The following is a 27,812-nucleotide window of genomic DNA, read 5'->3' on the forward strand; positions in this document are numbered from 1 at the left end:
CCATAAGGCAGTATAGATCCTCCAATTCCAATTTTGCAATTCCATCAGCAACTTTTGTTGAGTCCCTTTTTCTACTCCTTTGCTTCAGATATGCCATATGCTTTAGCTCATGTTCTTCCTTCTATCTTCAGTGTCTTTCTTTACTCTTGGAAAGAATAGTTTAGAAGTTAAGTCACTGGAGATGGGAGGCCTACACTTAAATTCCAGCTTCAACGTTTTCTAGCTGGGTGATCTTGGGAAGCTTTACCTCTCCACACCATGGTCTTCTCATCTTAAAAATGACAGTAGTATCACCTGCCTTACAGGATAGTCATGAGGCTTAAATTAAATATTCTTCATAAATCTTTCAGCAAATTTCATGGTTTTAAAGGAAGGTTTCAGTAAATGTGAGCTGTTGGTATAATTAGTAATTAATTAATACTGTGTAGTTCAGCATTCAGTTTGAATGTTACCCTCTATGAAGTCTTTATGGGTTCTCCCCATTGCTGCCCTGTTATTGAATTAATTACTTATTTCCAAATGGCCCTACACCACTTAATTTACATTGTCTTTATTTTGTTTGTATGTAACTAGGTTGCAGATCTCTTTCACTGTTCACATTTATTCTTTCCTAGATTCATTCATTCAAAGGAAGCACTTTCTGTGAGTCAAGCATTGGACGCAGAGGTGACTCAGTCATGGACTTTTCTTTAGGGCATTCTTGGCTAGCAGCAGAATGCTTTACTAAATAAATGGCTCTAGTGGGATTTACTAAATATTTGTCAGCTTAGGAAGATGAGCAGGCCCTACCTTGGGATGGAAAGGCAGCCTGACTCCAGGCTGGAAAAATACTACAAATTTAGAATCTTTTGGTAAACTATTCCTAATACTGACCTCTATCTAATTCTATATGAGGGCCCTAGTTTTGTGCTGTAACAGCACTGGGATGCCCATGATCTGTGGCATGATGTGAGTCTTGTCTGGAGCTACACCATGTGCAATCCACAGTTTTTAAATCAGCTTTTACATTCAAACCAAGGCAAAGCTCTTGTCAGTGTCTCTGGAGCTACATAAACACCACTGATGATTGATTCTGTTTTAAACCCTGTATCTGGCATTCTTAGCCCCGCAAACTTTAACTACCACCTTATGATGGTATTTGGTTCAAAGCAGTTATGTACCAGATGGGAGAGAATGGGACATGAGATCCCCAACAACCAGCTCATAGTCTCTATCTTGTAGTAGTCATTGGAAGCATAGACTTGATTGTTTCACCACAGCCACCTTACCAGCAATTAAAGGCGCTCACAAAAGAGGACTTCCAGGACTGCTTCAGAGGGTGACAAGAATGATGGGGTAAATGTATTTGAAGTGAGGGTGTGTATTTTGAGGGAGATTTATGACAACATGTTTTATACTACAATACGTTTTCTTTTTTTTTGTTTGTTGGTACCGGGGATCGAAGTCAGGTCCTTGTGCTTGTGAGGCAGGCAGCAGAACCACTGAGCTAAATCCCCAGCCCTACAATACATTTTCAAATAGAATTAAAGCATTCTCTGTATTTTTTGATCACACCTCCTATGGGGAGATGAGGAGAAAGGTAGAGACTGAAAGAAAGTTTGAGAGAAATATATATATGAAATTTCTATTTGTCCATCCATCTATTCATCTATTGACATTTTTATGGAGATAGAGATCAGTTTAAGAAGGGAAAGTGAGAGAAGGATGAATTATTGATAAACCATGTCCTTTAGGAAGAAGGAGAGAATTATTTGATCAAAGATACAGGTAATAGCTCCTTAAAAGCAAGAGGAAGGAAGGTCGGATGAGATGGAAAGGTGGCAATCTAGAGTTCATGAAAGATAACCTTTTTCTCAGGGAAGTTAAGAAGATGGAGCGGCGAGGATGGAGAAACAGGCTTAAAAAAAAGAGGTAGTGTGGTTTGGTATCTTCTCTCTAGGGAATAATGAAATAAGTAATTGGGATGCCAGGGATACATATAGGGTCTCCTAGCAATATTGATGGCCTTAATTGGTTGAGTTTGTAAATCAGATGTTTGCAGTTATGTAAATATAGCATGTTGTTGTGCAGCTATAGTAGCCAGGTTGCATGGAGGAAAGGTGAATCTTGGATAGGAGTGTTAAACTAGACCACTTGTAAAGAGGATGAAAAGTCTGAGAGGTTGGGGAGTACAATGACTTTGATTCCAGATGTAGTAGCAGTGGGATAGAAAGTTCTGATTGAAGAGTGGGACTTCTCAGACTGAGCATTGTCTCTCTGCATTTATTGTGGGAGGCTCTGTGAACAAAGAAGAATTATGATTTAGTCCCTCCTATTAAGGGGTTCAGAGCCTGGACCTCAGAGATGATCATATCACCTTTGTAAGTAATGGCATGGTCTCTGGGTATAATTTGCTGCAGTGAGTTGGAGGAATGATTGTTGGAGAAAGAAATGATTGTTGAAAGAAAGCCAGTGGCTCACAGACTGTCACACTGGATGTGTTGTCCACAGGTACTTACCAGTCCTGTGGAGAAAATCAGGAGTCCTCTCTGCTCAGTCATTTCTCTGCCACATGTGTGCTCTCCCCACCAGTGTGTTAGAGCTGCTTCTCCAGTGGATCCTGTGTCTCTCAGGCTCCAAGTGGGTGTTCTGTAGATTGGTAGACCAGTGAGTCTCTAAACCTGCTCCTGCACATAGGAACATGAGTCTGTAACAAACTACCAATTTCATGCTTCAAGTTTCCTTTTTCTTTTGCCCTTAATTTCTTGACTAGTGAAAAGGACGTAGAAGCATGCTGCAAACCCTTTGTTGAGCAGAAGCAGCTGAGATGATTATCTATAAAGCTGTAAACAGGCAGGAGTCAGATGCTGCTGGAGCTGGCAGAATGCCATTAGGACAGATGAATGAGTGTGTATGCATGTGGTGGGGCTGCTCCAGGAGCTCCATAACTGATCTCATTCTTCCTCCACACTTAAAATGAAGCTGCTGACAGCAAGAAGCTTTCTGAGCTGGATTGAGCAGAGGCCTTCCATATAGAGGAACAGGCTGGGGGAATACACATATCAGAATTTATGGGTTTTTAGTGCCTGCACACAGCTGCATGAGACTTCATTTCATGGTCCATCTGGACGCTGCTATTTGAGAACTGAATTCCCTCCCTTCCTGGTCCAGAGGGGATGGTCTGCAGACTGCAGTGATGAAGGAGGGGCCAGACCACTATAGTTGGTTAGTGGGTTTTGGCTGATGAAAAGGAAGAGGAAGTATGTGTCTTTGATTTTTTTCAGCTCTTGCTTCCTTTCTGCAGAGACCTGGGAGGTTGGTTTCCGTAATACATTTCAGATTAAACTCTGGGGACAAGTTTTGTCATCTGAGGGGAGGCTGTCTGTCTCTCCAAGGATCCAGACACGTACCATCATAGCTTTTCTGTTGGGTCATGACAACACCAGATCCAAGGGATGTATGATCTCCTGGGTTGTGATTTTTTTGTGTTGTTTCTTTTTTCTTTCAGAAGCCATCTGGGAAGCCAACTGGGGCCAACCAAGTTTAGAAGCTTTACTGGCTGAAATCAACATCATCAGGGATGACCTCTTCTTACCAGCTAATTCTCTGCTTCTGACAGCACACCAGACTCCAGGTACCTAAAGCAATGAGATTACCAATCCCTAAGCACTATGTAATGAGATAGTCACTTGCACAAGGGTTTGTATGCCAGAGGATGCTCACCACTGCTGGTGAAATACAAGATGAAATGTATTATCATTCGATACTTTCACTTTAACCTTGCCATTCACTGAATACACACAGTATAAATGAGTGGACTTAACACTGCAGGGAATATAAATTTGCAACAGTGGTAATGAGATTACCCCTAAAACAAAAGCCAGTAAAAATAACATACCATGCATCCAATTAGCCATTCAATCTAAGAGAGTTCACAAGACAGAGTTTATTGTTATCTTCATCAAGAGAACAGCATGTGGTCAAGAAGGCAACAGTCTGGGACAGAAGTGATAGAAAGAAGCAGTTTCTTTCCATTGTATAGCCATTTGTCCATAATTAGATAAAAGAAGTTTGAGCCATAGATGAAAGAAAGCTGTTGTAGAGTAAGATAAGAATTGGTAGGTGCTGTGATGCTGTTTGACTGGTCTTAGAGTGTTCTCTAGAAATGATTTTTCCTTAAAGAGGTGTGGGCTTCATCCAATGGGTTCTCACTGGCAGAAAGCCATGGCAGCTCCTTAGTTGTAATTCTGTCCTAACCAACATGATTCCCAGCATCATCATGTATAGAGGAGGCCCTAATCTAGATCTTGTGCCGGGTGGCTATCCAGATAGAAGTTAATAAACTAGTGTTGGTTGATGGTGTATGCTTTTGAGGACTTTGTTACTGTGACTCATTCTCCTAGAGTCCAGTCACTTTTGGTCACAGGGAACATTGAGCTGTTGGGCTGGGGTTTGGTCCTGTGCTACCCTGATCGAGGCCCTAGGGGCTGCCAAGCATACCTCTTTGACATCTTTCTATTTTGGTGATGCTTGTGAGACTCATAAATTCTGAGAATTGTTCAGGCTGGTCAATAAAGAAGTAATGTTTGTTCCAGAATAGGTTTCTCAATTTATAATCACATTGGACCATGTAGTTCTTTGAGGAAGGGGCCTGTACTATGTACTGTAGGATGTTCAGCAGCATCCCAAGCTCCTACACTCTAGATAGCAGTATCACCACCTCCTCAATACATAGAGTAGCTGTGACAACCGAAAATGTCCCAAGACATTGTCAAATGTCCTCTGAGGGGAAAAATTGTCCTGGGATTAAGAACCACCATTATTCTAGGAGCTCACCAGAGATGCGGGGCTTCCTGGAGGTACAGAAGATAACGCACTTGGGAGATGAGTGCTTCATGCTCCTTACCTTTGTTTTGGGAGGAGATGCAGACATATTTTAATTGTAGGGCACACTGTCAGTGGAAAGTGTGCAGAGCCACCTGGAGCTGGTGCATCCCTGCAAAGGGAAGGCTCAGAAGGAAAGATTTGAGAGTAGAGCTCTGCTGTGGGTTCATCACATCTCTGATGTCACAAACCTCTCTCACTGGCAGCTTCCCTGAATAAACTCTCTGCTGAGTCCTGTGTTCTGGACAAGTGACCCCACTCAGGCACTGTGTAATCACTTAGAAAATGGAGCTATATGGCAGAGTCAGTGAAAAAGAGCCCATCCAGACTTGATCAGATTTATGAAGAAGGCACTCAGTGAAACTTGCCTGGTTTTCTGCTCTTGTGTACTATGACAGGGCTCAGAGTGAAGGGGTATCTCAAAGGTCACATAGAGCAGCACTTGTCAAATTCATCAGGTATCTTAATTTTTTTTTTTTTTTGGTACCAGGGGTCAAACTCAGGTCCTTGCACTTATCATCAGGTATCTTATAAAATGAGATTTTGGTTCTATAGGTCTGATATGGCTTTCAAGCTTATGCAGATCCAACAGCTACCAAGTAGTGTCACTGCTGCTGTCTTGGGTCATACCTTGGCAAGTAAGGACCTAGGCCACGTGTCTGCAAACTATGGCCCATGGGCCAAACTGAGACTATTGCCTATTTTGCACATAAAGCTTTTTATTTTAGTACAGTCACACTCTTCCATTGACACATCTGTGGTTGCTTTTGTACTATGGGACAAAGTTGAATAGCTGTGAGAAAGACTGACTCTCAAAGCCTGAAATATTTGCTTTCAGTCCTTTCTGGAAAAGGTGTGCCAACTTGTGTTCTCTGGTGACTTGTACCATATGGACCATGGAGGCTGTTCCACAGAGGTTGTCCTCTCACCTGGGCCATTCCAAGGTTGTCTGTTTTCAGCCTTGGCCTACCTTCATTGTCCCTCTTCCTCTTGCTTGGGGCACCTGCAATCCTGTCTGTTGACTTGGGACCACGGTAGCCCTGCAGGAAAAGCCTGCACCACAGTAAGGCTCGAGCTTGCATGTGCTCCCCTAAGAGCCCCGAGAACATGCTGTGGCACCCACGCAGAGCCATAGTCAGCCTGGTATCTTTTTAGTCTCCAGGGTGGCTCCACCTCAGCCCTGTCAGAAATGCCTTCTGAGGCTTAGGAATATAGGCCTCATGCCTGATTGCTCTTTTCATCCAGCCAGCCAGCCTCTCGAGACCTTCCTTTCATTGAGCAGCATACGAGGTGCTTGGGGAACGAGGATTTGTAAGATGCTTCTATGGTTTGGGAGACAAATGTGTTAACTGCATATTGTAATTGCAGTATTATAGGTACAATATTAGAAGATGATTTGGATATTTGTTAGCTAAAGAAAGACATCTGCAGGGTTCAGAGGGAGAACTTTGCTTTAGTAGCTTTTTTGTTTTCTAATTATGGAGACTCTTTATATACTCAGCTCTGTTCTGCTGTTTTTCTTTCATACAAATGTTAAAGCAACTCCACGACTTATGAAGCCTCCCCAATTTTCACCAGAACAAATTATCTCAGTAAATTCATTAAGTTGTATGATATCACTTATCAAATTAAAAATACATTAAAAATGACTTAAAGGAATTCTCTGAGACAGAATAAGTGGAGTTATACTAATTAAAAATTGACTTAATATGTTCACTGAGAAATTAGAGTTTCAAATTAACTTCTGAATACCATTAGATATTATAAAAATTATTTTAAAAATCCCCAAACAGAACATTTAAACAAAATTTTGTCAAGTAAGCCATACTAGTTCTTTCACAAGTTACAGGCAAATAAAACAGCATTCTGAATAAATGAGTTCAGTGTAAACATAGGTTTTTCATAATATATTCGTTTTCTGGTTTTGTATCAAAATATCGACTGTTTGGAATAATCTTTTGTATTAGTACTTCCTTTTTCAATAGACAAAGAAACATACAAATTCACACCAACAGTGAGTATTTCTATAGTTCTCTTATGTGTAAAGTTTATCATTAGATTGTAATGTTTGTATATTTCAGTTAATGCAAATGAATACCAAAGTTTCTCTATGCTTTGTAGGCTGTGGAAAATAATTAGAAGGTAAAGTTTTATAAACTGTAATTCAGGTTCAAAAATCTAGGGCTTACCATAATACTCCTTTAATCATTACAATTTCCTAGTAATTACAAAAGTATGAGAAATAAATAAAAATATAATTTACAAGAATAAGCCCAGCTTGGTGACACACACCTATTATCCCAATACATTGGGAGGCTGAGGTAGGAGGACCAAAATTCCAGCCTTGGCAACTTAGTAATTTAGTGAAATCCTGCCTAAAAATAACAACACAAAAGCCCTGGGTTCAATCCCCAGTACCAGAAATAAATAAATAAGCTCAAGAAAGTATTTAAAAAACCTACTGTATATTCTTTGAAAAAAACTTTAAAACTTGTCAGGAAGCAATCTTATTCCGCTGATACAGTGATCTATTTGAGAGTTGTTCTTCAGTTTTCAAAAGTGAAGCTATTTAAAAAACATGGATCCATTTTAATTTATATCCTTTCAAGGAGGCATTACCTATGTTATTTTCTGACAATGATGAGAATTGATTTCTTTTGACCACATCAATTAATGATGTCTAGCACATTTTGAGCAAGTTAGATTATGCCACATTTCCTGTATTTGTAAGGTTTCTCTCATATATTATAATCATACATACATTAAAAGTTTTGCTGATTTCTGTAGATTTATAAAAGTTTTATCCAATTAAAATATTTTTAGGTTCTGAGTTCTACAATTTAAACTGTATTATTTTGAATAAGGACTAAACTTCCACTAAAGGCTTTACCACATTCTTTAAATTTCTAGGGTTCTCTCCAGTTAACTCTCTGATGTAAGGTGGTAGCTTATTTTTAATCATGAATTTTTATTACATTTTACACAAATATACTTTCCATCTATTGATGAATGTTTTTCTATTAGTATATAAATGTGTTATATTTTATACTTATTTATTATCCAAAGTTTCAATAGAAGATAACATCTTAGAATTAAACGTTTATGTGATAGGGTTTAGAATTTTACTAACTTCAATTTTAAATTTTTTTTTTTTTTTTTTGAGACAGGGTCTTGGTATGTATTCCAGGCTGGCCTTGAACTCACAATGTGGCCCGGGCTGGCCTCAAACTCAAGGCAGTCTTCCTGCCTCAGCTTTCCAAGTGCTGGGATTATAGGCATGCCAGGCTACCTAATACCACTAAAAGATAGCTCTGCTACCATTCCCATTAACTAAAAACTAAAATTTGATTGCAGGATTCTCTAAATGAAGTAATCTTCAAAATTTACTACTGTACCTCACCAATACTTTATTACTGTTATTAATTTTTAAAATTGTGATAAGATATACATGAAATTATTTACCATCTTAGCTTATTTTTAAGTGTACAATTCAATGGTATTAAATACACATACACTGTTGTGCAGTCATCACCACCATTCATCTCGATTTTGTAAAATGGAAACTTTGGACCCTGTGCCCATTAAACAGTAACTTGCCCTACCCCACTTCCCCCAACCCTTGACAACCACTGCTCTACTTTCTGTAGAACAGGTGCTTTACACATGTGGAATCAGACAGTCTTTGTCCTTTTGTGGCAGGATCATTTCTCTTAGTATAATATGTGTCAGAATTTCCTTCATTTTTAAGGCTGTCCCTTATGAGTGTGCCACATTTTGTTTGTCTATCTGTTGATGAACACTAGGATTGCTAACACCTTTGGCAGATATCACCAAAAAATGTATACACTCTTCAGGAAAAGAAAAACATGTATAAATATTTTAATACTAAATTTTTTTGAGATATCATGAAATTAATACAAATTACCTTTAGCCTCTGTAATTACAAGAGGTGCTGAAAGTGGTGACCACTAGCTTCCAGATATTTATTAGTAGAGTGAATGGCTACTTGGGTAACCTTGGTCATTGAGACTGCTGCACGTGCATTTTCAGTTTTTTCTCTAAGGGCCTGCAGTGTAGTGGGCTTTATGTGATATATGACATCCTGTAGGGTCCTTCATGCAAGGGTAACACTATCTGTTGAAAAAACATCATATTATTTTTCTTTTCCTGAAGTGTGTATACATTTTTTGGTGGAGTCTGTATATATCCAGAAATAGAATTGCCAGGTCATGATGATAATTGTATTTTAAATTTTTTGAGAAACTACTATACTATTTTCCCTAACAGTTACACAGTGCAACAACAGTGCATCAACAGTGCAAAGTATTCCATTTTCTCTATATCCTCTCCATTATTTGTTATTTTCTGGTTTTTTTGGGGGGGAGGGGGTACCGGGGATTGAACTCAGGTCCTTGTGCTTGCGAGGCAGGCACTGGAGCTAAATCCCTGGCCCCCCTTTTCTTTTTTTTTTTGGTTTTGATAGAAGCCATCCTAAAGGTGATATCTGATTACAGTTTTGATTTGGGTCTCTTTCTTAGTGATGCTGTGTATTTTTTCATGTAACTATTTCTGTATCTTTGGAGAAATGTCTGTTCAAGCCCTTTGGCCATTTTTGGTTTGGTTTGTTTGGTTTTGGTTGTTGCTGAGTCATAGGAGTTCTTTAGATAGTCTGGATATTAAGCCCCTATCAAATATATAATTTACAAATATTTTCTCCTATTTGGTGGATTGCCTTTTCATTCTGTTTTGTTGTTTGATGGACAGAAGTTTTAAATATTAATAGAGTCCATTTTGTCTACTTTTACCTTGTTGCCTGTGCTTTTGGTGTTGTTTCCAAGAAACCAGTTTTGAATTCAATGTCATAAAGCTCTTCCTTGTTTTCTTCTAAGAGTTTTTATAAGAATTTTAAGTTCTGTATTTAGGTCATTGATCCAGTTTTAGTTAATGTTTTATGCAGTGCAAGGTTAAGGGTCCAACTTTATTCTTTCCATACAGACATCCAGTTTTCCTAGTGCTGTCTATTGAAAAGATAACTTCTCCATTGTGTGGTCTTGGCACCGTTGTTGAAAATTATTTGAACATATATGTAATGGTTTATTTTTGGACCTCTATTTCATTGTTTTATGGCAGCCACACACTGTTTTGATTATTGTAGCATTGTAAAAATTTTGAAATAAAAAACAAGACTTCAAACTTTATTATTTTTTTCCAAGAATTTCATGATGGTTTTGGCTATTTGAGATCTCTTGAGATTACATATAAATGTTAGCATGCATTTTTCTATTTCTGTGAAAAAATACTGGGATTTTGACATTTTCTTAGAACTTTTACCAAACAGATAGGGAAGAGGTACATTTTAGGTAAAAGAAAGAGCATAGCCAAATACATGAAAAGATAAAAGAGCGTAGGGCACTTGGAGGGCTAAAAGTAATGTGACATTATTGGAGCATTATGCAAATTTGTATCTCTGTGTCCATATGTGAGTGAGTTGGGCAGCTTATAAATTAAGAGCTAAAGCAAGGGTCAGATATTATGGAAGTGAATGTATGTTGTGTTAAGAAATTAAATGGAGATTATTTGAAAGGTTGGGCTGTACAGTGAAGTGAGCAGAGTTGTACTTGTAGAAAGATGACCCTGTTGGTAACAGCGGGTGTTAAACTGAGCAGAAAGAAGGCGTCAGCAAAAGGAGAAATAGGAGAGTGTGGTAAGACTCCCAGAAAAGCAGTGAGAACACATGCACTGTGGCAGCACTGGTAGGGATAGGTAGGAGGGAATGAGTCTGAGATAGCCAGACATATACCAGTGGTTTCATTCTCTTTTTGGGTCCTAGAGTCCTCAGACCTGCTGAACACTCAGGGCGGTAGCCCTAACTATTCACCTGTGTCATCCAACTATCACTTGTTAGGAATTCAAATGGCTGTTGAAGGAGACCTTGTGTGTTGGCTCAGAGGCTCAGGGAACCCTCAACAACAGCTAAAACCTTCTCAGAGCCCCCAAAGCTTCCATTCTCTTCCTGCCACTCTCAGGGCCTCTGATTGCTCCACGAATCTTGTGGTTATTTCTGTCTCACTTGTGAGTTGGTCTGTTTTTCCTTGTTTTGGTCTTTCCTGAAGCCTGCTGAAATTTTCTAGAATGAGAATTGTCTTTTCTTTTATAACCCATTCCTTCTGGCTTGTGGGATTACAGGTCTCCAGGCCCTCTAAATATGACCCACATTACTACTGTCTGTGATCCATTAGAGGCCCAAGTGTCCTGCCCAAGCATTGGAGCCTTCTGTTCTAGTCACCCTGTGGCTCAGTTCCCCGCCCTCAGCTCATGGGCAGCAGTGAATGTGAGTTATCGAGGTCTTGGCCACTTCTCTTGCTCCATCCTTACAAGCTCTCTGTGAAGCCTCTGCTAAGAGAACTGTGTATGATGATGCTGGGTCTGAGGAAACTACTAGTAAAGGAAAGCACTGCTCTAGCTAGAGGCCACACATCTGGACACTGAGGTCCCCATCCCTGTTCTGACCCTGGAGGGGCAGCTCTGTCCGTGGGTGGTCTGCGCAGGGTAGAGAGGAGACCGGCCAATCACAGTTACAGGTGGAATCACAGAGCTTAGAGCACAAAGCAGGCTGAGGTCTCAAATTTGAATAGGTATTTTAGAACTCAACCACTTTTGCAGTTTGTGGATAGCCAGCCCTGACCTATTGCCAAGGGAGCAAATTTTTGACCTGGACAATGAGGCAAACCGGTCAAGGTATATGAGTGTTGGCAGTGCAGGCTCCAGGGAAATCAGAACAGGAGAGCAGTGAACTGTGGGTTGGGGTTAAAGAGCATTGATTGAGGAGATGATGATCGGAACCCGATGGACTGTCCCTCAGAGGTGAACCAGGGAGAATGCAAAAAAGAGTACCAGGGAAGGTGAGGGAGAGTGTGAAAATGTGAAGATGGAAGGAGATTGGGTAAAGAAAGGAGAAGGGACAGGCAAAACAGGTGTAAGGAATTGCTGCTTCTTTCAAAACAAGATCACTGGAAGAAAGAGAACAAGCCCCCAGATCTTTATGGCTCTCTGGCTAAGAAAGGTGCTAATACTTAAGAGACAGGGGATATTGCTCAGGAATAGAGCACTTCATGTCTCTTGGATCTTGAGCCTACAAGGCTTCAGGAAAGCAGAATGTGTCTCATCATTCACTTTATGTTTCCAAACAGAAGAGGGAGAGTGCCACATCGATTCAGCTGAGCGTCTCCCAGGAGTCCTCCTCTGGATGCCACATGAAGCTGCCCCTCAGCCTCAGCACAGACCCAGTGATCGTGGAGCACGCAGAGGCAGAGATGAATTTCCTCACCAGCATCCTTGCCACCTATTCCTTTGTCTCTAGTAGGTGCCTGGGCTTGTCTGGGTCAGGGCTGAGACCTGAGGGCAAATCTGTAGTCTTGAACTGGGAGACAAACACTGTGTAATCCTACCAAGGGTTCTGCTCTGTGGAGCTTTGGAATGAAAGGTCTTCTGAGAAGGAGTTAAGGTTGGCATTCTCTAATTTGGTAGATAAAGAGTTTCAAGAGCTTTACCATGCTTGAAATTTTGGGTTTCCTTCCAGCACCAATGAGTGAGTGAAGTAACTGGGGGTACTGTTGGTTTCTGTCACGATACATTTATTCTGAGGAGGGAAGGGACTGACGGAGAACCTCAGCCTGGCTACTTCTGCACTGTTCTCAACTCCACATAGAGAGAGAGAGAGAGAGAGAGAGAGAGTGTGTGTGTGTGTGTGTGTGTGTGTGTGTGTATACTCATGTTCTGTGTTTAGGGGCTGTCTGAGGTGTTTGGGAGAAAGAGAGACAAAAAGCATGAGAGTCTGAGAGAGTTTGATGTTTGCCCCTTCCTTGGTTCAAAGTTGTGCACTTTAGGAAGTTGGCTGACTTTCTCCTCAAGATCATTTTTGAAGACAGACATGATTTATATAAAAAGAGGCATTTAAAAATATATGGAAATGCTCCATGGTTTGAATTACCAGACTGCTTCTGTGATACTTGATTGAATTTTTAATGTTTTGGTAGTTTGCTTTTGTTTTGCCTGATGTTTCTGGATGTCATATGTAAAGGAAGGCACTGAGTTCTGATTAGATTTTCTTCAGGCAAGGACTGTCTTTACTTTCTGATACTTTTGGCAGGGTTCATATGTGGGTGACATATGAAAAAAATGTAACATTTTTATCAATACAGTGGCAAATCTGAGCCAACAATGAGGGGAAAGAAAGCTCGTGCTTTCTCTTTTTGAGAGGATCTTGGATGACTGCAGCCTCACTGCAGAAAGGGGAACCTCCCTCAGGTTCACATGTACCTCACCCAGCATTCTGCCTTCTTCACTCAGTGAAGCCCAGGCTACTGGCCAGCCCATCCACTAAAATAAGTCCAGTACCTGGTGCCTCCTTCCCTGGGGAGCCACACATCACAGGTGTGTTTCATTTTTGCTCTTTCTGTGAGGCTGTATTGGGGAGAAAGGACACAGAAGCAGGAATAGAGATATTTGAAACTCTGGCATCATGTTTTCATAAACAATTTGATGATACTGTCCCACAGTGAACGCATCACAAAATGAAGTAGAGGACAGAGAGGGTCTGGAGTTTCCAAGGTTCCTAAGGACACCTGAAATTCAAGTGTTGCAAGAATATGTCTCTGGTAACATCAAACAGAGTACTGGACTTTGGAGCTCTACTGTGCACAGGTACCTGGCAGTTTTCCACTTAGGGTATCATGACCCTGAATTGTGACCACTGAATGTGGTAACTCATTGAATGGTTTGGTGTTTATCATCTTGTGACCTTGTCAAGTCTGAAAGTGTACAGCGCGCTATTTCACTGTCCCCCCAGCTTTCCTTCTTTCGACCCCACACTCTGGAACTAAATACTGCATGGGATCCAGGAAGCAATGCTTCTTTGAAGTAGGTATGGGCTAAGAATAAAGGATAATGCAAGGAAGTGGAAAGTAGAGTGGCTAAAATAAGATTTGTCAGTAAATAGACTTGATGGAAAATTGATTCTGAGATGAGGAATGCTCCTGAAAAAAAAGAAAATGCATAAAGAAATTTTAAAATATGAAAGTGAACATAATAGATGCAAATAATCATTTTTTAAAGAAGAAAATACAATAAATGGAGTGGAAACAATGATGGAAATATGATAGGAGAAAATTGTGGAAAATACCCCAATCTTTAGCTCCCTCATGTTCTCTTAGTGCTGTATGGTCTTTTTCATTAGTCAGAGGCCTCTGTCCCCTCCTATTCTGCTCCCCCCTCCAGTGTGCCTGTTATATGATGGTTAATCTTGAGTGCCAACTTGACTGGATTGAGAGATGCCTGGAAAACTGGTAAGAGCACACTTCTGGGTATGCCCATAAACAGTTGACATGTGGGTCAGTGAACTAAATGGGGAAAGATCTTCCCTGAAGGTGGGCAGCATCATCCCATAGACAGAGAGCAAAGAGAAGGAAAAGAAAGGTGGAAGAAGAGGTAAGCTTGTGCACGGGCACACTCCATTCTCCTTGAACAGGTGCTTTTCTCACTGCTGCCACTGCCCATGGACATCAGACTGTAGATTCTTCAGCCTTTGTATATAGACTTGCAGCAACTCTATAGGGGGCTTCCACACTATCAGCTTTGCACCAGTACTACATCGTTATCAGTCCATCTGTCCCTCTTGTTCTGAGGCTTCCAGATTCTTGCACTGAGCATATATACTGGTTTCCACTGTTCTCCAGGATGCACATGGTAATTCAGACTCTGATTGTGTAATAATAAATGTATTTAATAAATTGTTTCATAATTATATACATAATGTGTATGATTATATATACCAAATTTACTAATACATACATCTGCCTTATTCCTCTGTCCAGCTTCTGATTAAGTCAATAGATGAAACCCTAACTCTGAGTAAATCTTACTTATTTTGTGTGTGTGTGTTTGTGTGTGTGTGTGTATATGTGTACACATGTGCATACATAGGTGTATTCTGTGTTTGGGAGCTATGTGAGATGTTTGGGAGAGAGGGAGAAAGAAAACATGGGAGTCTAGGAGAGTCTGATGTTGGCCCTTCCTTGTTTCATAGCTGTACTCTTTAGGAAGATGGCTGGCTTTCTCTTCAAGGTCATTTCGGGAGACCAGGTGCTATTTATAGGAAAGCAACGATTTAAAAGGCAAAAGATTTATGCGATCTGAAGAGAAACCAGAGTATAAGGAACCATTTAAAAACACATTGAAATGCTCCATATTTTGAATGACTGAACTGCTTCTGTGTTTCTTGAGTGAGTTTTAAAATTTTTATAGTTTGCTTTTGTTTCATTTGCCCGATGTTTTTGGATGTAGTATGAAAAGAAAGGGACTGAGGTTTTGATTAGATTTCATTTTGACAAGGGCTGGTTTTACTTTCTAATTCTCTAGACAAGGTTGATACGTGGTGACCTAAGTGGTGACCCATTCTACCTCTTGGTAACCAAGTTACCAAGTGCTGGGGCAATTTGCAAATTGAAGCCAATAGAAATCAAGGTCTCTAATCTCATGCTTTTGTTTTTCTGTTTGTCTTTAGGTACATCTTGTTTCTATTCTTCATAATAGCTTCAAACCTCAACTATTCCAATAATGTTAAAAAAAAAATCTACTTAACAAAATGCTCACTAAAAATAAATGACAAGTGATAAACTTTTTTTATTTTTAAGAAACAATTACAAAATTAATGATTATTAGTGTTTGTAACATATAAAGAGCTCTTACAAATCAGTAAGTGACCCAAAGGAAAAAATGACAAAGGGTAAGAAGTAGCAGTTTGCAAAAGGAAAAATACAAATTGCCAATAAAACATTTAACAGTTTTAATTCCACCAAATAAATCCAAACTGGAAACAACAGTGAAATTCACATTTTTATTTTGTAAAACTCTTAAAGATCTGAGTGATTAGGTATATAAGTAACCTCAGTTTTGGAGAAATGTGGAAATTTGAGTACTTGCACACAATGCTGATTGAATTGTAAATTGCTGTAACCACTCTAAAGAATGATTTGGCAATATCTATCAAAAGCCTTGAAAGGACTGAGATGTGCTAGGTACATGTACCAACTCCCCACAAGGAATGTAATTATTATGTAATGCAAACATGTAGTAATAAAAATAAAAACTGACAAAAAAAGATATCATTTATTTAGTCAGTAGTACCATGGCTAGGAATTTCTTCTAAGAAAATAATTAAAGATCTGAGCACAAATACTGCTATGAGGACAATTAACCTCAGAATTGTTTATATAATGAAAAATAAAAAGTAAATATTAATTGAAATAGATGAGTATGATGTGCTATTAAATGAATAAAACCAATTACCACAGAACACCTGCAGTATAATCCCATTATTTGTGTATATTCATATATAAAGTAACCATATTTTATTGTGATTTTTATCTGAGTGCTGATTATATGGGTTTGTATCTGTGTATTTTTTGTTTCCTTTTGCTTAGCTGTATTTTAAATATTCTATAACTCATCAGTGTTACTTTGTAATAACAAATGCTATTTTATTAGAATATTAATTTTCGTTTAAATCATACATGAGACAGTTGCCATTCCTTTACATTTTATGGCTCCCTGATCTGTGTAAGTATCCTGAAAATAAACCATTTGGATGTACTATAGCATTCCAAATTCAACCTGCCCTAGAATGGATTATTGTCTTCTTTAAATATGCTCTTTGTTTTATGTGCCTTTCTAGAGCATCACGTAATCCAGAAGATGATTTTTAACCCTCGATTCATGGTTAGATATATGGTTAGAAGTCAGTCCACTTCCCTTGTGGTTCCTCAGTTGCATTCCTTCTTTGTTCCCACCTCCACTGACTTGGTTCAAATCCTACATGCTTTTGTCTGCTTGTCCTAATGGCACACATGCCTCATGACTCCAGTCTTGGTTTATAGTTTGTATTTTGTAGCAAAATGTTCTTTCCACACTAAAGGTGTGATGATGCAATCCTTTTCACTTTTTAGAATCCCTCAGTGGATCCTCACGATCTCTGGGATAAAATCCAAGCACTTTTGTATGGCTTAATTGCTAAGATTATTTTCAGCTACAAATAATAGAAAAACTTCAACTCAGTGCCCTAAACACATAGGATTTATCTCACCCACCCATATTCTTCCCATATGTGTTTCTTCTGTCTTAGCATTTGGATTGGAGAAATTAATGTTTCTTGTTTTAACTATTTGCAAGCAACCCATTGGAATTAGAATATAATACTTTATAATGAAGGCAGTAATCTTACTAATAATTACCTTATTAATAACTTTTAATAGAGTTGTTAGAAAGGGTAAATGGAAGAATTTCTCATTTTAGTTTAATATTTGAATATTTAAGTGCTTGCTTCAGCAGGACATATACTAAAATTGAATATTTAAGATGTTTGTGTGGTTCACTCTTCTATTTCCTTTAGGTTTTTCTTTTAAAATATCATCTTCAGTAAGTTTTATGTTGGTGTTTCTATCTACCATCACTCTCCAACAAACATTTGATAATTCACATCCACCCTTTTATTTCTCCTATCTTCTTATTGTCATTTTATCATCATCTACTATACTATATATTTTGTTTATTGTTTATTTCCTCTAATATAGTATAAACAAACTCTCAGGACCAGAGAAGTTATTGTTTCTTTGGTAACTGCTATATCCTTAACATGTAGAATGGTGCTTGCAAGCTATCAGATGCTCAGTAAATCAGGAAATGAACATAGTTCAATAATCAAACAATATAAAAAGACATATAGCAAGTAGTCTAATCCTAGAGCTGCCCCCTCCATCTAGACCCTAATCTTGAGCTATTACTGGGATTCAGTGAATCCATCCAGAGTTCTTTATGCTGACATAGGAAAATATGAGCATCCAGTCACTTTCTACCCTATTTTGTACACAGGTAGTGTGTCAAACATTGCTTTCTTGGGTTGCTTTTTTTTTTTTTACTGAACAGTACATCATGGAGACAGATGAGTATACAGAGACCTTCATTCTTTTAGACAGCAACATATTGTTCCCTTGTACAAATGGACCATCTATAGTTTAGCCAGCACACTACTGATGGCCAGTAGTTCAAATCTGCTAAAATAGAGCAACATACAGAGCAGCAATAAATAACTATGACATACAAGTTCAAGTACTTTTGCAAAATATATTTCCAAAAGTAGAATTGCTGGAATAAAATAAATGTAAATTATTACAAAAATCATTGCCAAATTGCCATTTAAAGAGTTTTACCAATTTACTCTTCAAAAGATGTATAAGAAGCCCCTCTATCTGTGTTTTCAAACTTTTAGAATTTTGGTAATATGATAGATAAAAAATACTATCTCACTGTGATTTAATTTATGTTTCTGTTGGTCAGGAGTCAGCAAACTTTTTCTATAAAAACCTGGAAAATAAATATTTTCAGATTTACAGGCCAGTCTCTGCTATAACAATTCAGCTCAGTGTTTTATCACAAAAGCAGACATAGGCAATATGTAGGACATGGCTATGTTTGCATAAAACTTTTTTATGGAAAGGGAACTTGCCAGATTTGGCTTGTGAACCATAGTGTACTAATGCCTGTTAAAACTCCTAAAGGTGAGTATGTTTTCATATCTCAAAGAGCTCTTTTTATTTCTTTTCCTGTGAACTGTTCATATCTTTTATCTATTTTCTTTATTGGTTGTCAGTTTTTTTCTTGATGGTCTTTCTGAGTGTTCTTTATATATTGGCCCATTGTGCCTATTAGTACAAATATTTTTTATATGTCTTTTAATTTTGCTTACAGTAATTTTTTCAATGCAGAAGTTTTGGGTGTATATTATATATATATATATATATATATATATATATATTTATTTATATATACTTTTTTTCATTTAACCAATATTCCTTGAATGTGTAACTGCAAGTACTATAATCTGTGCTGACTACTGCTATATAGTAATTGGCTGGAGTTTAAATCACTTCTCCTTTGAGCTTAGTATGAAGTCTGTGTTCTTTCAGCAGTGAGGAGACAGCCCTCCATAACTCAATTGATTCTAGTCATAAACTAGGACATTTGAGAAAATATTGCAGTTTCTAGTTTTTGTTATTCCCCTTTATACTGTAAATCCTGTGGGCACTGAGGACCATTGTGTCCATCACTCCTAAGATTGCCCAAGGCATTATAAACTCACAGTAAGATTCACGGAATAAAGTAACCTTTTATTGAACTACAATTTGTGAAAAATTCTTAATGGTTGGAATATTTCCTGCTAGAAACAGTTTGATGAAAGAGAATTAGATGAAAGTACTACTGTCATACATGGCTAATGGAAAGAAAATCAACGTACCACTATTGAAAGACCTCCTGGCAATGAGTGTTAAGAGTTATAATGTGGCAGAGATTCCTTTATGAGAAGACATTGTAAGGCAGTAAACAACAAACAAGCAAAAAAGAAAGTAGCATTAAACACGAAAATATTCCTTCCTAGCTCCCAGGAGTCCCAGAGTGTGTTAGTGAGCTTTCCATTACTGTTGCAAAATACCTGACATAATAAACTTAAAGGGTAGAAAGGTTGATTTTGGCTCACAGTTTCAAAGTTTCAGTGTATGGTTGCCTGTTGTTTTGGACTTATGGCAGCATAGTATAAAATGGCTGGAGAACATGACAAATGCCTGTTCACTTCACGGTGGCCTCGAAGCAAAAAAGAGAGGAAGGGCCTGAGATTCCAGCGACCCCTTCAAGGGCATGTACTCATTGACCTAACTTTCTTCCACTAGGCTCCACCTCTTAAACATTCCACCAGCTCCCAAAAGGCCCACAGACTGGAGCCTTTGGGGAACATTCATACAAACCACGCCACAGGAGAAGTATAAAACTACAGGAACTTCCCAGTGTAGGGGGGAAAAGTGAATGAGTGGAGTAGGGTGAGGACTAGGAAAATGGAAGCTTCCCTGTGCAGTGCTTATTGCTTAGGAGGTGGAGAGGAGAAGATGAAAGGGGGGAATAGAGCTGGCCTGGTGGGAACAGACATTCTCTAATTCTTCCTGCGGAAGGACAAGTCAGGATGGAAGAAGGAGGGAAGCTTCCTCCAGCATTTCAGAGAGTATAGAAGTGTTATTGGGAGTTTTCCAGTTCCCATGGAGTGGGGCATTAACCCTTATGAATTCAGAGAAGGCATTATGCTGAGCACTCTGATTCTGCACAAGCCCCACTGTTGTCTTAAAAGCCCATTTAAAGACTTTATCCCTTCCACTCAATGGATTGTAAGCTTTGAGGCTTCCAAGAGAGCCCAAGCAGAGAAAATGTTACCTTTGCATGGAGATCTGCTGACCTCAGCTGGGCTGGTTGGTGCCATCTTCTCCTGAAAAGCCTACTGAGCATGATCTGACCTCCAGGGGTACAAATGAAATTAGCCCCAGGACCTCCACATAAGGCCTCTTCCTGCCCATGAAAACAATGACCCTGCAGGAAACAAGATATAGCAATACATTTATTTTTATTTATTAAGTGAAAACAAATGACAATAGCCCTCCCTGCTCTGCTTCCTGGGTAATTAACAGCTGTCTGGATCTGGTCAAGACCAGGGTTGATCACTGGCCACGAGGAAGTGACCTTAAGTGGGAAGTATTAAAGGAGAGAAAAAACAACCACAGGGGAGCTGCAGTTCTGTTTTCTTCATGATGAAGAAGAAAAAATGATGATGAAGCTTGATACAAATGATATTATCTATGAAAATCTGCCCTGAGGCTCCAGCTTGGGATCCAGTAAAGCCCAGTAAACTCCCTTTCCCTGTCTGCTTTTCTTACTAGACTTCTCCGAAATTATGTCTTGGATGGCTAGGTAAGAGAGGACATGTTCTGATCTGGAATCCAGGATGGAATAAACTAGTTAGAATAGGATGAGAATAACAGTTTCCAAAACAGAGTTCAGAAACTGTCTTCAAAGTTAGGCCTATGTAAAAAGTGAGGTGAGGCTGGGATGCAAACATTAGGATGATTTGTTTTACTACCTTTAGTGTCAAGTATAGTTTTCTGTCTTTGTGAAAACATGGACATATCTCAGCTCTATCATTTAAACAAGAATAACAGTTTTTACCTCCTCTCCTGAATTGTGGTAATAGTTAAAAGTATTTGACTAGCACAGAGTGTTATCTTGGATCTATCTATCTGTCTATCTATCTATCTATCTATCTACATTCTTAGGTCTCAGTGTTGAGGAATGTGGGTGGGCATGAAGACATTCCACTTGTTATGGCTTGTTATGGGCTTAGTAAGTGTCTTAGTTACTTTGCCCATTGCTAAGACAAAATACCCGACACCCAAAGTTAAATTGAGGAAAGGTGCACTTAGCTTACACTTTGTAGAGGTTTTGGTTCATAGTTGACTGGCTCCAAGGCAGGGTGGCATGGCAGACAGGCATTGCAGAGAAAACACAGTTCATGGTGGGCAGAAGGTGGCAAAGTGAGCAAGAGACCTTAGCAGCTTCTTTCTCCCCCTTTTACATTCTATCTACTAATCAGTGGACTGATTTAGTAACCACACACCCTCAATCCCAGGATCACACACTCTAGATCCAGCCACCTCTGAAAAAGCCCCACCCGTGACTGCCTGAGGCTTTTGGGGGATATCTAGTCATAAGCCATAACAGTAAGTAAAGGAATTGCTCAGACTTCTGCAATGTCAGATCAGGATTTATAGGTTTTCTTTTACTTCATTGGACTATGTGGCCAATGGACTAATGCTGAAAACTATCCTGTTCCAAAAACCCTTGAAGGGAATGTAATCAAGTCTCCAAGAAATGGGTATGAAATTTTGGCACTCCAGACTCATGTTCCAGCAGAAATAAAGCCTTGTTTGATATCTTAGTGGATATTTGGGCTCTCAAGTCTTAAAAGGCAGCCTATCCCAAGTTTATTTCTAACTTATCAATGTGGGTTGGTTGAATGAAGTTTCTTAATGTTAAGCACTTATAGAAGAGAGGTTGGTTTATTGGGTAAGTTGGACAATATAGTGTAACTGATTGCTTTGATCCTTTTTCTTCCACTATAGGATCCAAGTAATTAACTCTTGGTTGGGGAATTTAATTCCTTGTGTTAAGGGACTGACAGCAGACAAAATATGATGTCTCCTCAGCCATGGTAGGAGAGCTGAAGGGCAAGAATTGGATCATCCACAGGAAATGTACATAGAATGCCAGTCATAGTAGCTCTGCCTGTTAATCCACACTCCTTCCTCTTGGAGAATACCTTCTGCTCTCCATGTCCAGCTTTCTGTTGGTGTTTCTCCTTCAAGGGTGTTGTATCAGAAGTGGGCCTATCTCTCTCTTGGGTGCATTTCATTCTAACTTAGAAAAGCTGTAGCTTCATTATTATTGACCAATTTTTTTAATTTGATGAAGGAAGCAAAGCCTACCCAATGCCAGTGATCCAATTTTTTGGGGGGTAGGGCAGGGCCTGCTGAGCAGCACAAAATTATCTATAGTTTATATACTCAAAAACATACCTCCTAAATCAAAGCACATTTAGGATGATCTTAAATAACTTTTTTCCTATGGCAGAATTTTCACAATAACTTTCTGTAGAGATTTTTGTGATAGTTATAATGAAATGGTCCTTGATAGAAGTCTAAGAAGACTTGTTTTGATTGTTTCATACAGTTAAAAGGGAGAATTAAATGTTTGTGAAGTTCAACACATGTCACTTTAAGCAGCATTGTGTTAACATAAGAGAAGATGGCTCAATTTTATCAAAGGTCAATTATCCGCTGGAAAAAATCCAGAGGCTTTGCTGGCAGTTCCAGCAAAAGACTCAGGTACAAATATAAGGAGGAAATGTTTGTTAATTGAGAATGGATAGGTCTTTAGCCTGTCTGGAGTAAAGGCTCTTGTGAAGGAGTTTGGGGTATGATTAAAGAAGGAGATTAGAACCGGATTTTTGAGGGCCTTGAAATTCCTCTTTTAAAAAAAAACATGTCTAATAATAGAAGTCACAATTTAAATGTTGTATTGATATCCATGTGAAAAATCCAGTGGAAGTAGAAGAACCTGGAATCCAATTGCCAAGGTAGGAAGCTGCAAGGATTCTCCAGGTATGGGGAAATGACAGTGAGACCAGAGTGGGAGATACAGAAGAATGAGTGACATTAGTTAATTCAGGAGATGGAGCAAAGATGACCCTGGGCCTAGGGCTTAGAGGACTGGTAGATTGAAGGGATGCCTCAGACAGAAAAGCAATTGTTGAAGGAGGAGGAAAAGGAGAGGGGAAAGGAAAGAGGGAACAGTAGAGTAGGGGGCGGGAACTAGAAGGACTGGGGTAAAAGATGTGTTCACTGTGATACATATTCTACATGAGGTTGGAGGTTACAAGGGAGTTTTTAAACATAAAATATTAAAATGTATAGGAAATGTGTCTCTTAAAGAGATGGATGACCCCTCCCATTAGTTTATGCATTACTGGGTAAATATTGTTTCCTATAAGAATGAGGCATGATTCAGTGAAAATCCTATTTCTAGTTTTCAGTTTTCATAGATGTAATTGTTGAGTAAGTTTGTGCACTTAAATACATAGACAAGAACAAAAGGAGCTTTGTTATAATGAGGTCGCTCAAGTCTTTGAGTTAAATTTGTGGTCTATGCCAAAAATAGAGTGATCTGTCATCCAAAATTATTTATCAGATGACAACATGATTAGGCCTTTCTTCTGTTTTGTTGGAAACCAAGAATTAGAAACAGAGTTGGAAAAGGATATATTGCCCAGTCATTAGAGGCAAAATTTGCCTCCTAACATTGACATTAATATTTTGAGTTATTTTGCTTGTGACCAGTTTTGCCTCCAGGGGCAGAACACTGAGATAGAATTCAGGATGTGGAAGGGAGTCAGCCTTTTGTGGAATGAGGGACGGGAACCTGTGGGGAGGGTAGAATAGAGGAAGAGCCACAGCTAAGGTGTGAGCCAGGTGAGCATGTCACTCCACCATGGAGCCTCCTCAGATAGGTCCAATGTAAGAAAGAACAAAGAAAATGCCCACTGAAGGTCTGGAAACTGATTTTTTTTAAACCACCTGTACCTGTTTGCCTGCTAGGCATGTATTCCCACTGTGAAGACTGCTTATTTAGGGGAAAGCACAAAGCAGTGAGGCATCACTAAGGCCTTTTTCAGACCCACAGAGGTTTAGGCAAGAATCAGTGGCCTAAAACAATGGGTGTGTGGACAGAGGGAGGAGCTTAACCCCCTGTCACCTCAAGTACAATGACCTTATTCCTGCAGTTGGTGGCAGAAAATCAACTCTGTTAGCAATTAGGGGTGGACTTTTTTTTTTAGGGGTGGATATTTGAAGCAAAGTCAAGCCTGTTTTAGAGCAAAAGAGCTCCTAGAGAACTATGACTAAAGCAGACAAGCCAAGATATAGCCTGACCAATAGCAGAAACTATTTTTCTAGCAAATGCATTTTCATTTTGTTTTATATCAGTGAATTTTACTTTTAAATTATCACTGAAACTAGGGTTTAATAAAGCCCACCCTGGACTGAACCTTTCATTCCCTTTTGGTTCTCCATCCCCTGGCTTCTGAGCCGTCCGGTGCTCTCTGAGCCTTCCCAGTGGTGTCTCCATTATTTCACACATCTATTACTTCACTCAGAGGCACTTGGCTCTGATTATGTTTGTCTTGTGCCTATTTTCCTTTTCCAACCTGGAAGGTCAATGAGGTTGTAATTGGCCTTAGGTCACTTGACTAAGAAAGGAGAGAGCCCTCCTTCTACTTCATAAAAGAAAGACCTTTTTCTTAACCAAATTGTGAGAGGCCATATCCAGGGCTTTATTTATCCCCTCACGTGTGCTGTATCTGAAAGCTAAAGAGTATTCTGAGTTTTCTGTAAAATCTAGATGAGATTCAGGCTCATTCTGACCTGTCATCAAATAGCAGGTTGTTATACACTTTGTGCATATTAATTGCAGTCAGGGAGGTATAAGCTAATCATAGATTAATACAAATTGGTGCCAAGCTCATGAGATGTCCAGATGCTGCCTTCCCCTGGCACCTGGCAGAGGGGTATGCCAATGGCTAAGTAAATGATTCCTGAGAATACCACTTATAATTTATTCAGAAATGAATGTTTACCAACCACTTCCACATGCATTGCCTACGTTGATCCTCCCAACAGCCTCAGGTGATAGGCAGTACCCCAACATTGACACTGATTCCATAGAAACACCAGGAAATAAAGAGAAGGGATTAGATTTCAAAAGTAGGGCAATTTGAGTTTGTTTGCTTGGTCCTTTCTAATTGCCATATGATCTCAGGAAATTATAACTGCTCTTCTTGTCCCTGGCTTTTATTTCATTAAAGACAACCAAAAAGGAAGAAAGGAGGAAGTAGAGGAAGGCAGGAAGGAGGAGAGGAAAAAGAAAAAGATTATTTTGCAGCTTGGTACTGATGATATAAAGGATTTAGGGAAACAATTATATGCTATCAATAAACAAATGATTGAATAAACTTCAGTAGGCCTATCCCATAATAGTACTATGCAATATTTCTTTTAAAAACTGTGTATACTATGCAATAATAGAAAAATGTTGTGGACCTAAATATACACATCTGGAAATTTCTCTAAGAAATATATATTTTTTAAGTTGAATCGTTTCTTTCCCAGTTTTTACTTCTTACAAGTATATGCTTGCAGTGCGTACCAGTAATCATTGCAGTTCTTATGGGGAGTTGGTACAAGTACATAACAAATCTTAATTCTTTTTTTTAATCCCTTTCCCTTTCCTCCTTCTCCTCTCCCTCCAACTCTTGGTCCCCTTCCCTTTTACAGAAGATTTATCTCCTTTTGTCCTAATAGCTTTCTTTTATTTTACTCCTTATTTATATTTTGGATTTCTCATATAAAGGAAACCATGTGATATTTAAGCCAGTGTGTCTGATTTATTTCACTTAACAGCATGATCTTAAGGTTCATAAATTTTCCCATAAATTACTCAAATTTAGCCTTCTTTATGGCAGAGTAGTACTCCTTTGCATATAAACACCACATTTTCTTTATGTGTTCATCTGTTGATGGACATATATGCCACTTCCAAGATTTAGCTATTATGAATTCTGCTGCTGTGAACATGGGTGTGCATGTATTATTGTAATATGTTGTCTTTAACTCTTTTGGGAAGATACTTAGAAAGGGAATAGCTGGGTCAAATGGAATTTCTATTATTAGTCCTTTGAAGACTCTCCTTTCTGATTTCCATAGTGGTTCTACTAGTTTATATTCCCACAAGAAATGTAGAAGGGTTCCTTTATCCCCCACAGTTTTGCCAGCATTTGTTATTATTTGATTTCTTGATAACAGTTATCCGCTCTTTTTCTGGAGTAAGGTAGAATCCAAATGTTATTTTAATCTTCATTTCTCTAATGACCAGAGATGTTAAACATTTTTTCATATATTTATTGGCCATATATACTACTTCTTCTGAGAAATTTCTAAGAAATATTCTCATATTTAAAAAGCAAATGTGTATCATCCATGATCCTACCTGTATTATGTAAAGCTGGAAAACAATATACATTTTTTTTTGGTACCGGGCATTGAACTTGGGACCTTGTGCTTGTGAGGCAGGCGGCAGCACCACTGACCTAAATCTCTGGCCCATATACATTTTTATTCATACTTATAAGTGAACATAGAATATGGAAAGTGAATTTGCTTATGTCTGTCCTGAACCTGTGAGCTTGCCCATGGCCCATGACCCAGGTCAGGCATGCTCTCTATTCTCACATGTTCCTAGGAAGGGACAGACAGCAGCTCACCCCAAGGCTCTCATTCTATGGAGCACATCTTACAGGGCTCACCACTGGGCTCACTAAGCATATCGCTCATCACCAGAGTAATTATATTCTTCTTTCCCGAGGAAGAGCTCAAATTCTCCCTCCTGTTTTATTTAACTTGATGAGCTCATTCCTAAATGTCTACACTGGCTATAGATGTTTGATTGGATGTGGAAGTTATCTTTGCTATGTACAAGCTACCCCAGAACTTAGTAGTTTTGTTATCTGTTGCTATGTACAAAATACCCCAGAACTTAGTAGTTTAAACACAACATGCGCTTACCTCTCAGCTCCTGTGATTCAGAAACCTGAGTGCAGCTTAGCTGCATCCTCTGGTTCAAGGTCTCCCACCAGGCTGCTGCAAGGCCAGGGACCAAGGGATGATTCACTTCCAAGCTCATACACATGGCTGTTGGCGTCACTCAGGTCTTTGAAGGCCATTGGCTGGAGGTCACCCTTAGAACCTTGATACATGGGCCTCCTTGTATGCCAGTTCTCAAGGCAGTTGGCTGAATCAGAGTTAACAAGTAAGAATATCAGAGAGACAGAAAGAGAGAGCATGAGCAAGATGAAATCACAACCTTATGCAGCCTCATCTTAGAATCACCCATTGCTTTTACCACATTCTGTTTCTTTTAGAAGTAAGTTAAGTGCCTGGGTCCACTCCTTACTGGAAGAGGACATTAGTTGCTCAAGGGTGTGGACTCCAGGAGATGGTATCATCCCAGAAACTGCCTGTCACAGTGATTACAAGGAAATTTAAGGGGTTGCTTGAGTAAATTCACAAACAAAAAACTTTTGGTACACATGAAGAGTATTCAGACTCTTGTACTATAACTTTTAAACAAAAATGACACCTAGGCACAAATGCTTTGCATTTGTCAGTGCTAAATAATTACAAGTTTTCTTTCTTTTAACTTTTCATTTGAAAATAATTTCTAAGTTAAAATTGAAAGGAAAATACTCTCATATACCCTTTCCGCTGCAAATTCACTTTTTGTCAATAATGATATTTTGAAATTTGTCACACAGGAGAGCAACACTGGTACACATCAAATTTGGTTTCTGGTAAGAGGTGCGGAGAGGAGTCCTTCCCATTTGGTCTGCAAAGGAAGTTTTCACCTCTCAAATG

At 39.0% G+C, this 27,812-nt stretch overlaps 1 protein-coding gene across 11 annotated transcripts in view; it reads left to right on the plus strand.

The window, feature by feature from the left end:
• Eva1a (eva-1 homolog A, regulator of programmed cell death) overlaps nucleotides 1-27,812 on the plus strand; it is a 55,957-nt gene that overhangs the window by 26,832 nt on the left and 1,313 nt on the right. For 3 of the 11 annotated variants that reach the window (XR_015448549.1, XR_015448548.1, XR_015448545.1), the window contains exons 2-5: nucleotides 3,488-3,613; nucleotides 12,054-12,222; nucleotides 13,422-13,566; nucleotides 13,712-15,418. Coding sequence is in view for 4 of the 11 variants with exons in the window: in XM_004844647.4 (XP_004844704.1) it covers nucleotides 11,792-11,926; nucleotides 12,054-12,222 (304 nt within the window). In the remaining 7 variants the exon portion in view is untranslated. Of the gene's footprint in view, nucleotides 1-3,487; nucleotides 3,614-10,913; nucleotides 11,927-12,053; nucleotides 12,223-13,421; nucleotides 13,567-13,711; nucleotides 15,419-27,812 lie in introns of those variants that run through there. The other 8 variants (XR_015448551.1, XR_015448550.1, XR_015448546.1 and 5 more) reach the window with 8 other exon arrangements.

Source organism: Heterocephalus glaber, unplaced genomic scaffold (genome assembly GCF_053883595.1).
Source record: "Heterocephalus glaber isolate CG9 unplaced genomic scaffold, H.glaber_assembly_v1.0 deba00000470, whole genome shotgun sequence".
Classification (NCBI taxonomy): domain Eukaryota; kingdom Metazoa; phylum Chordata; class Mammalia; order Rodentia; family Bathyergidae; genus Heterocephalus; species Heterocephalus glaber.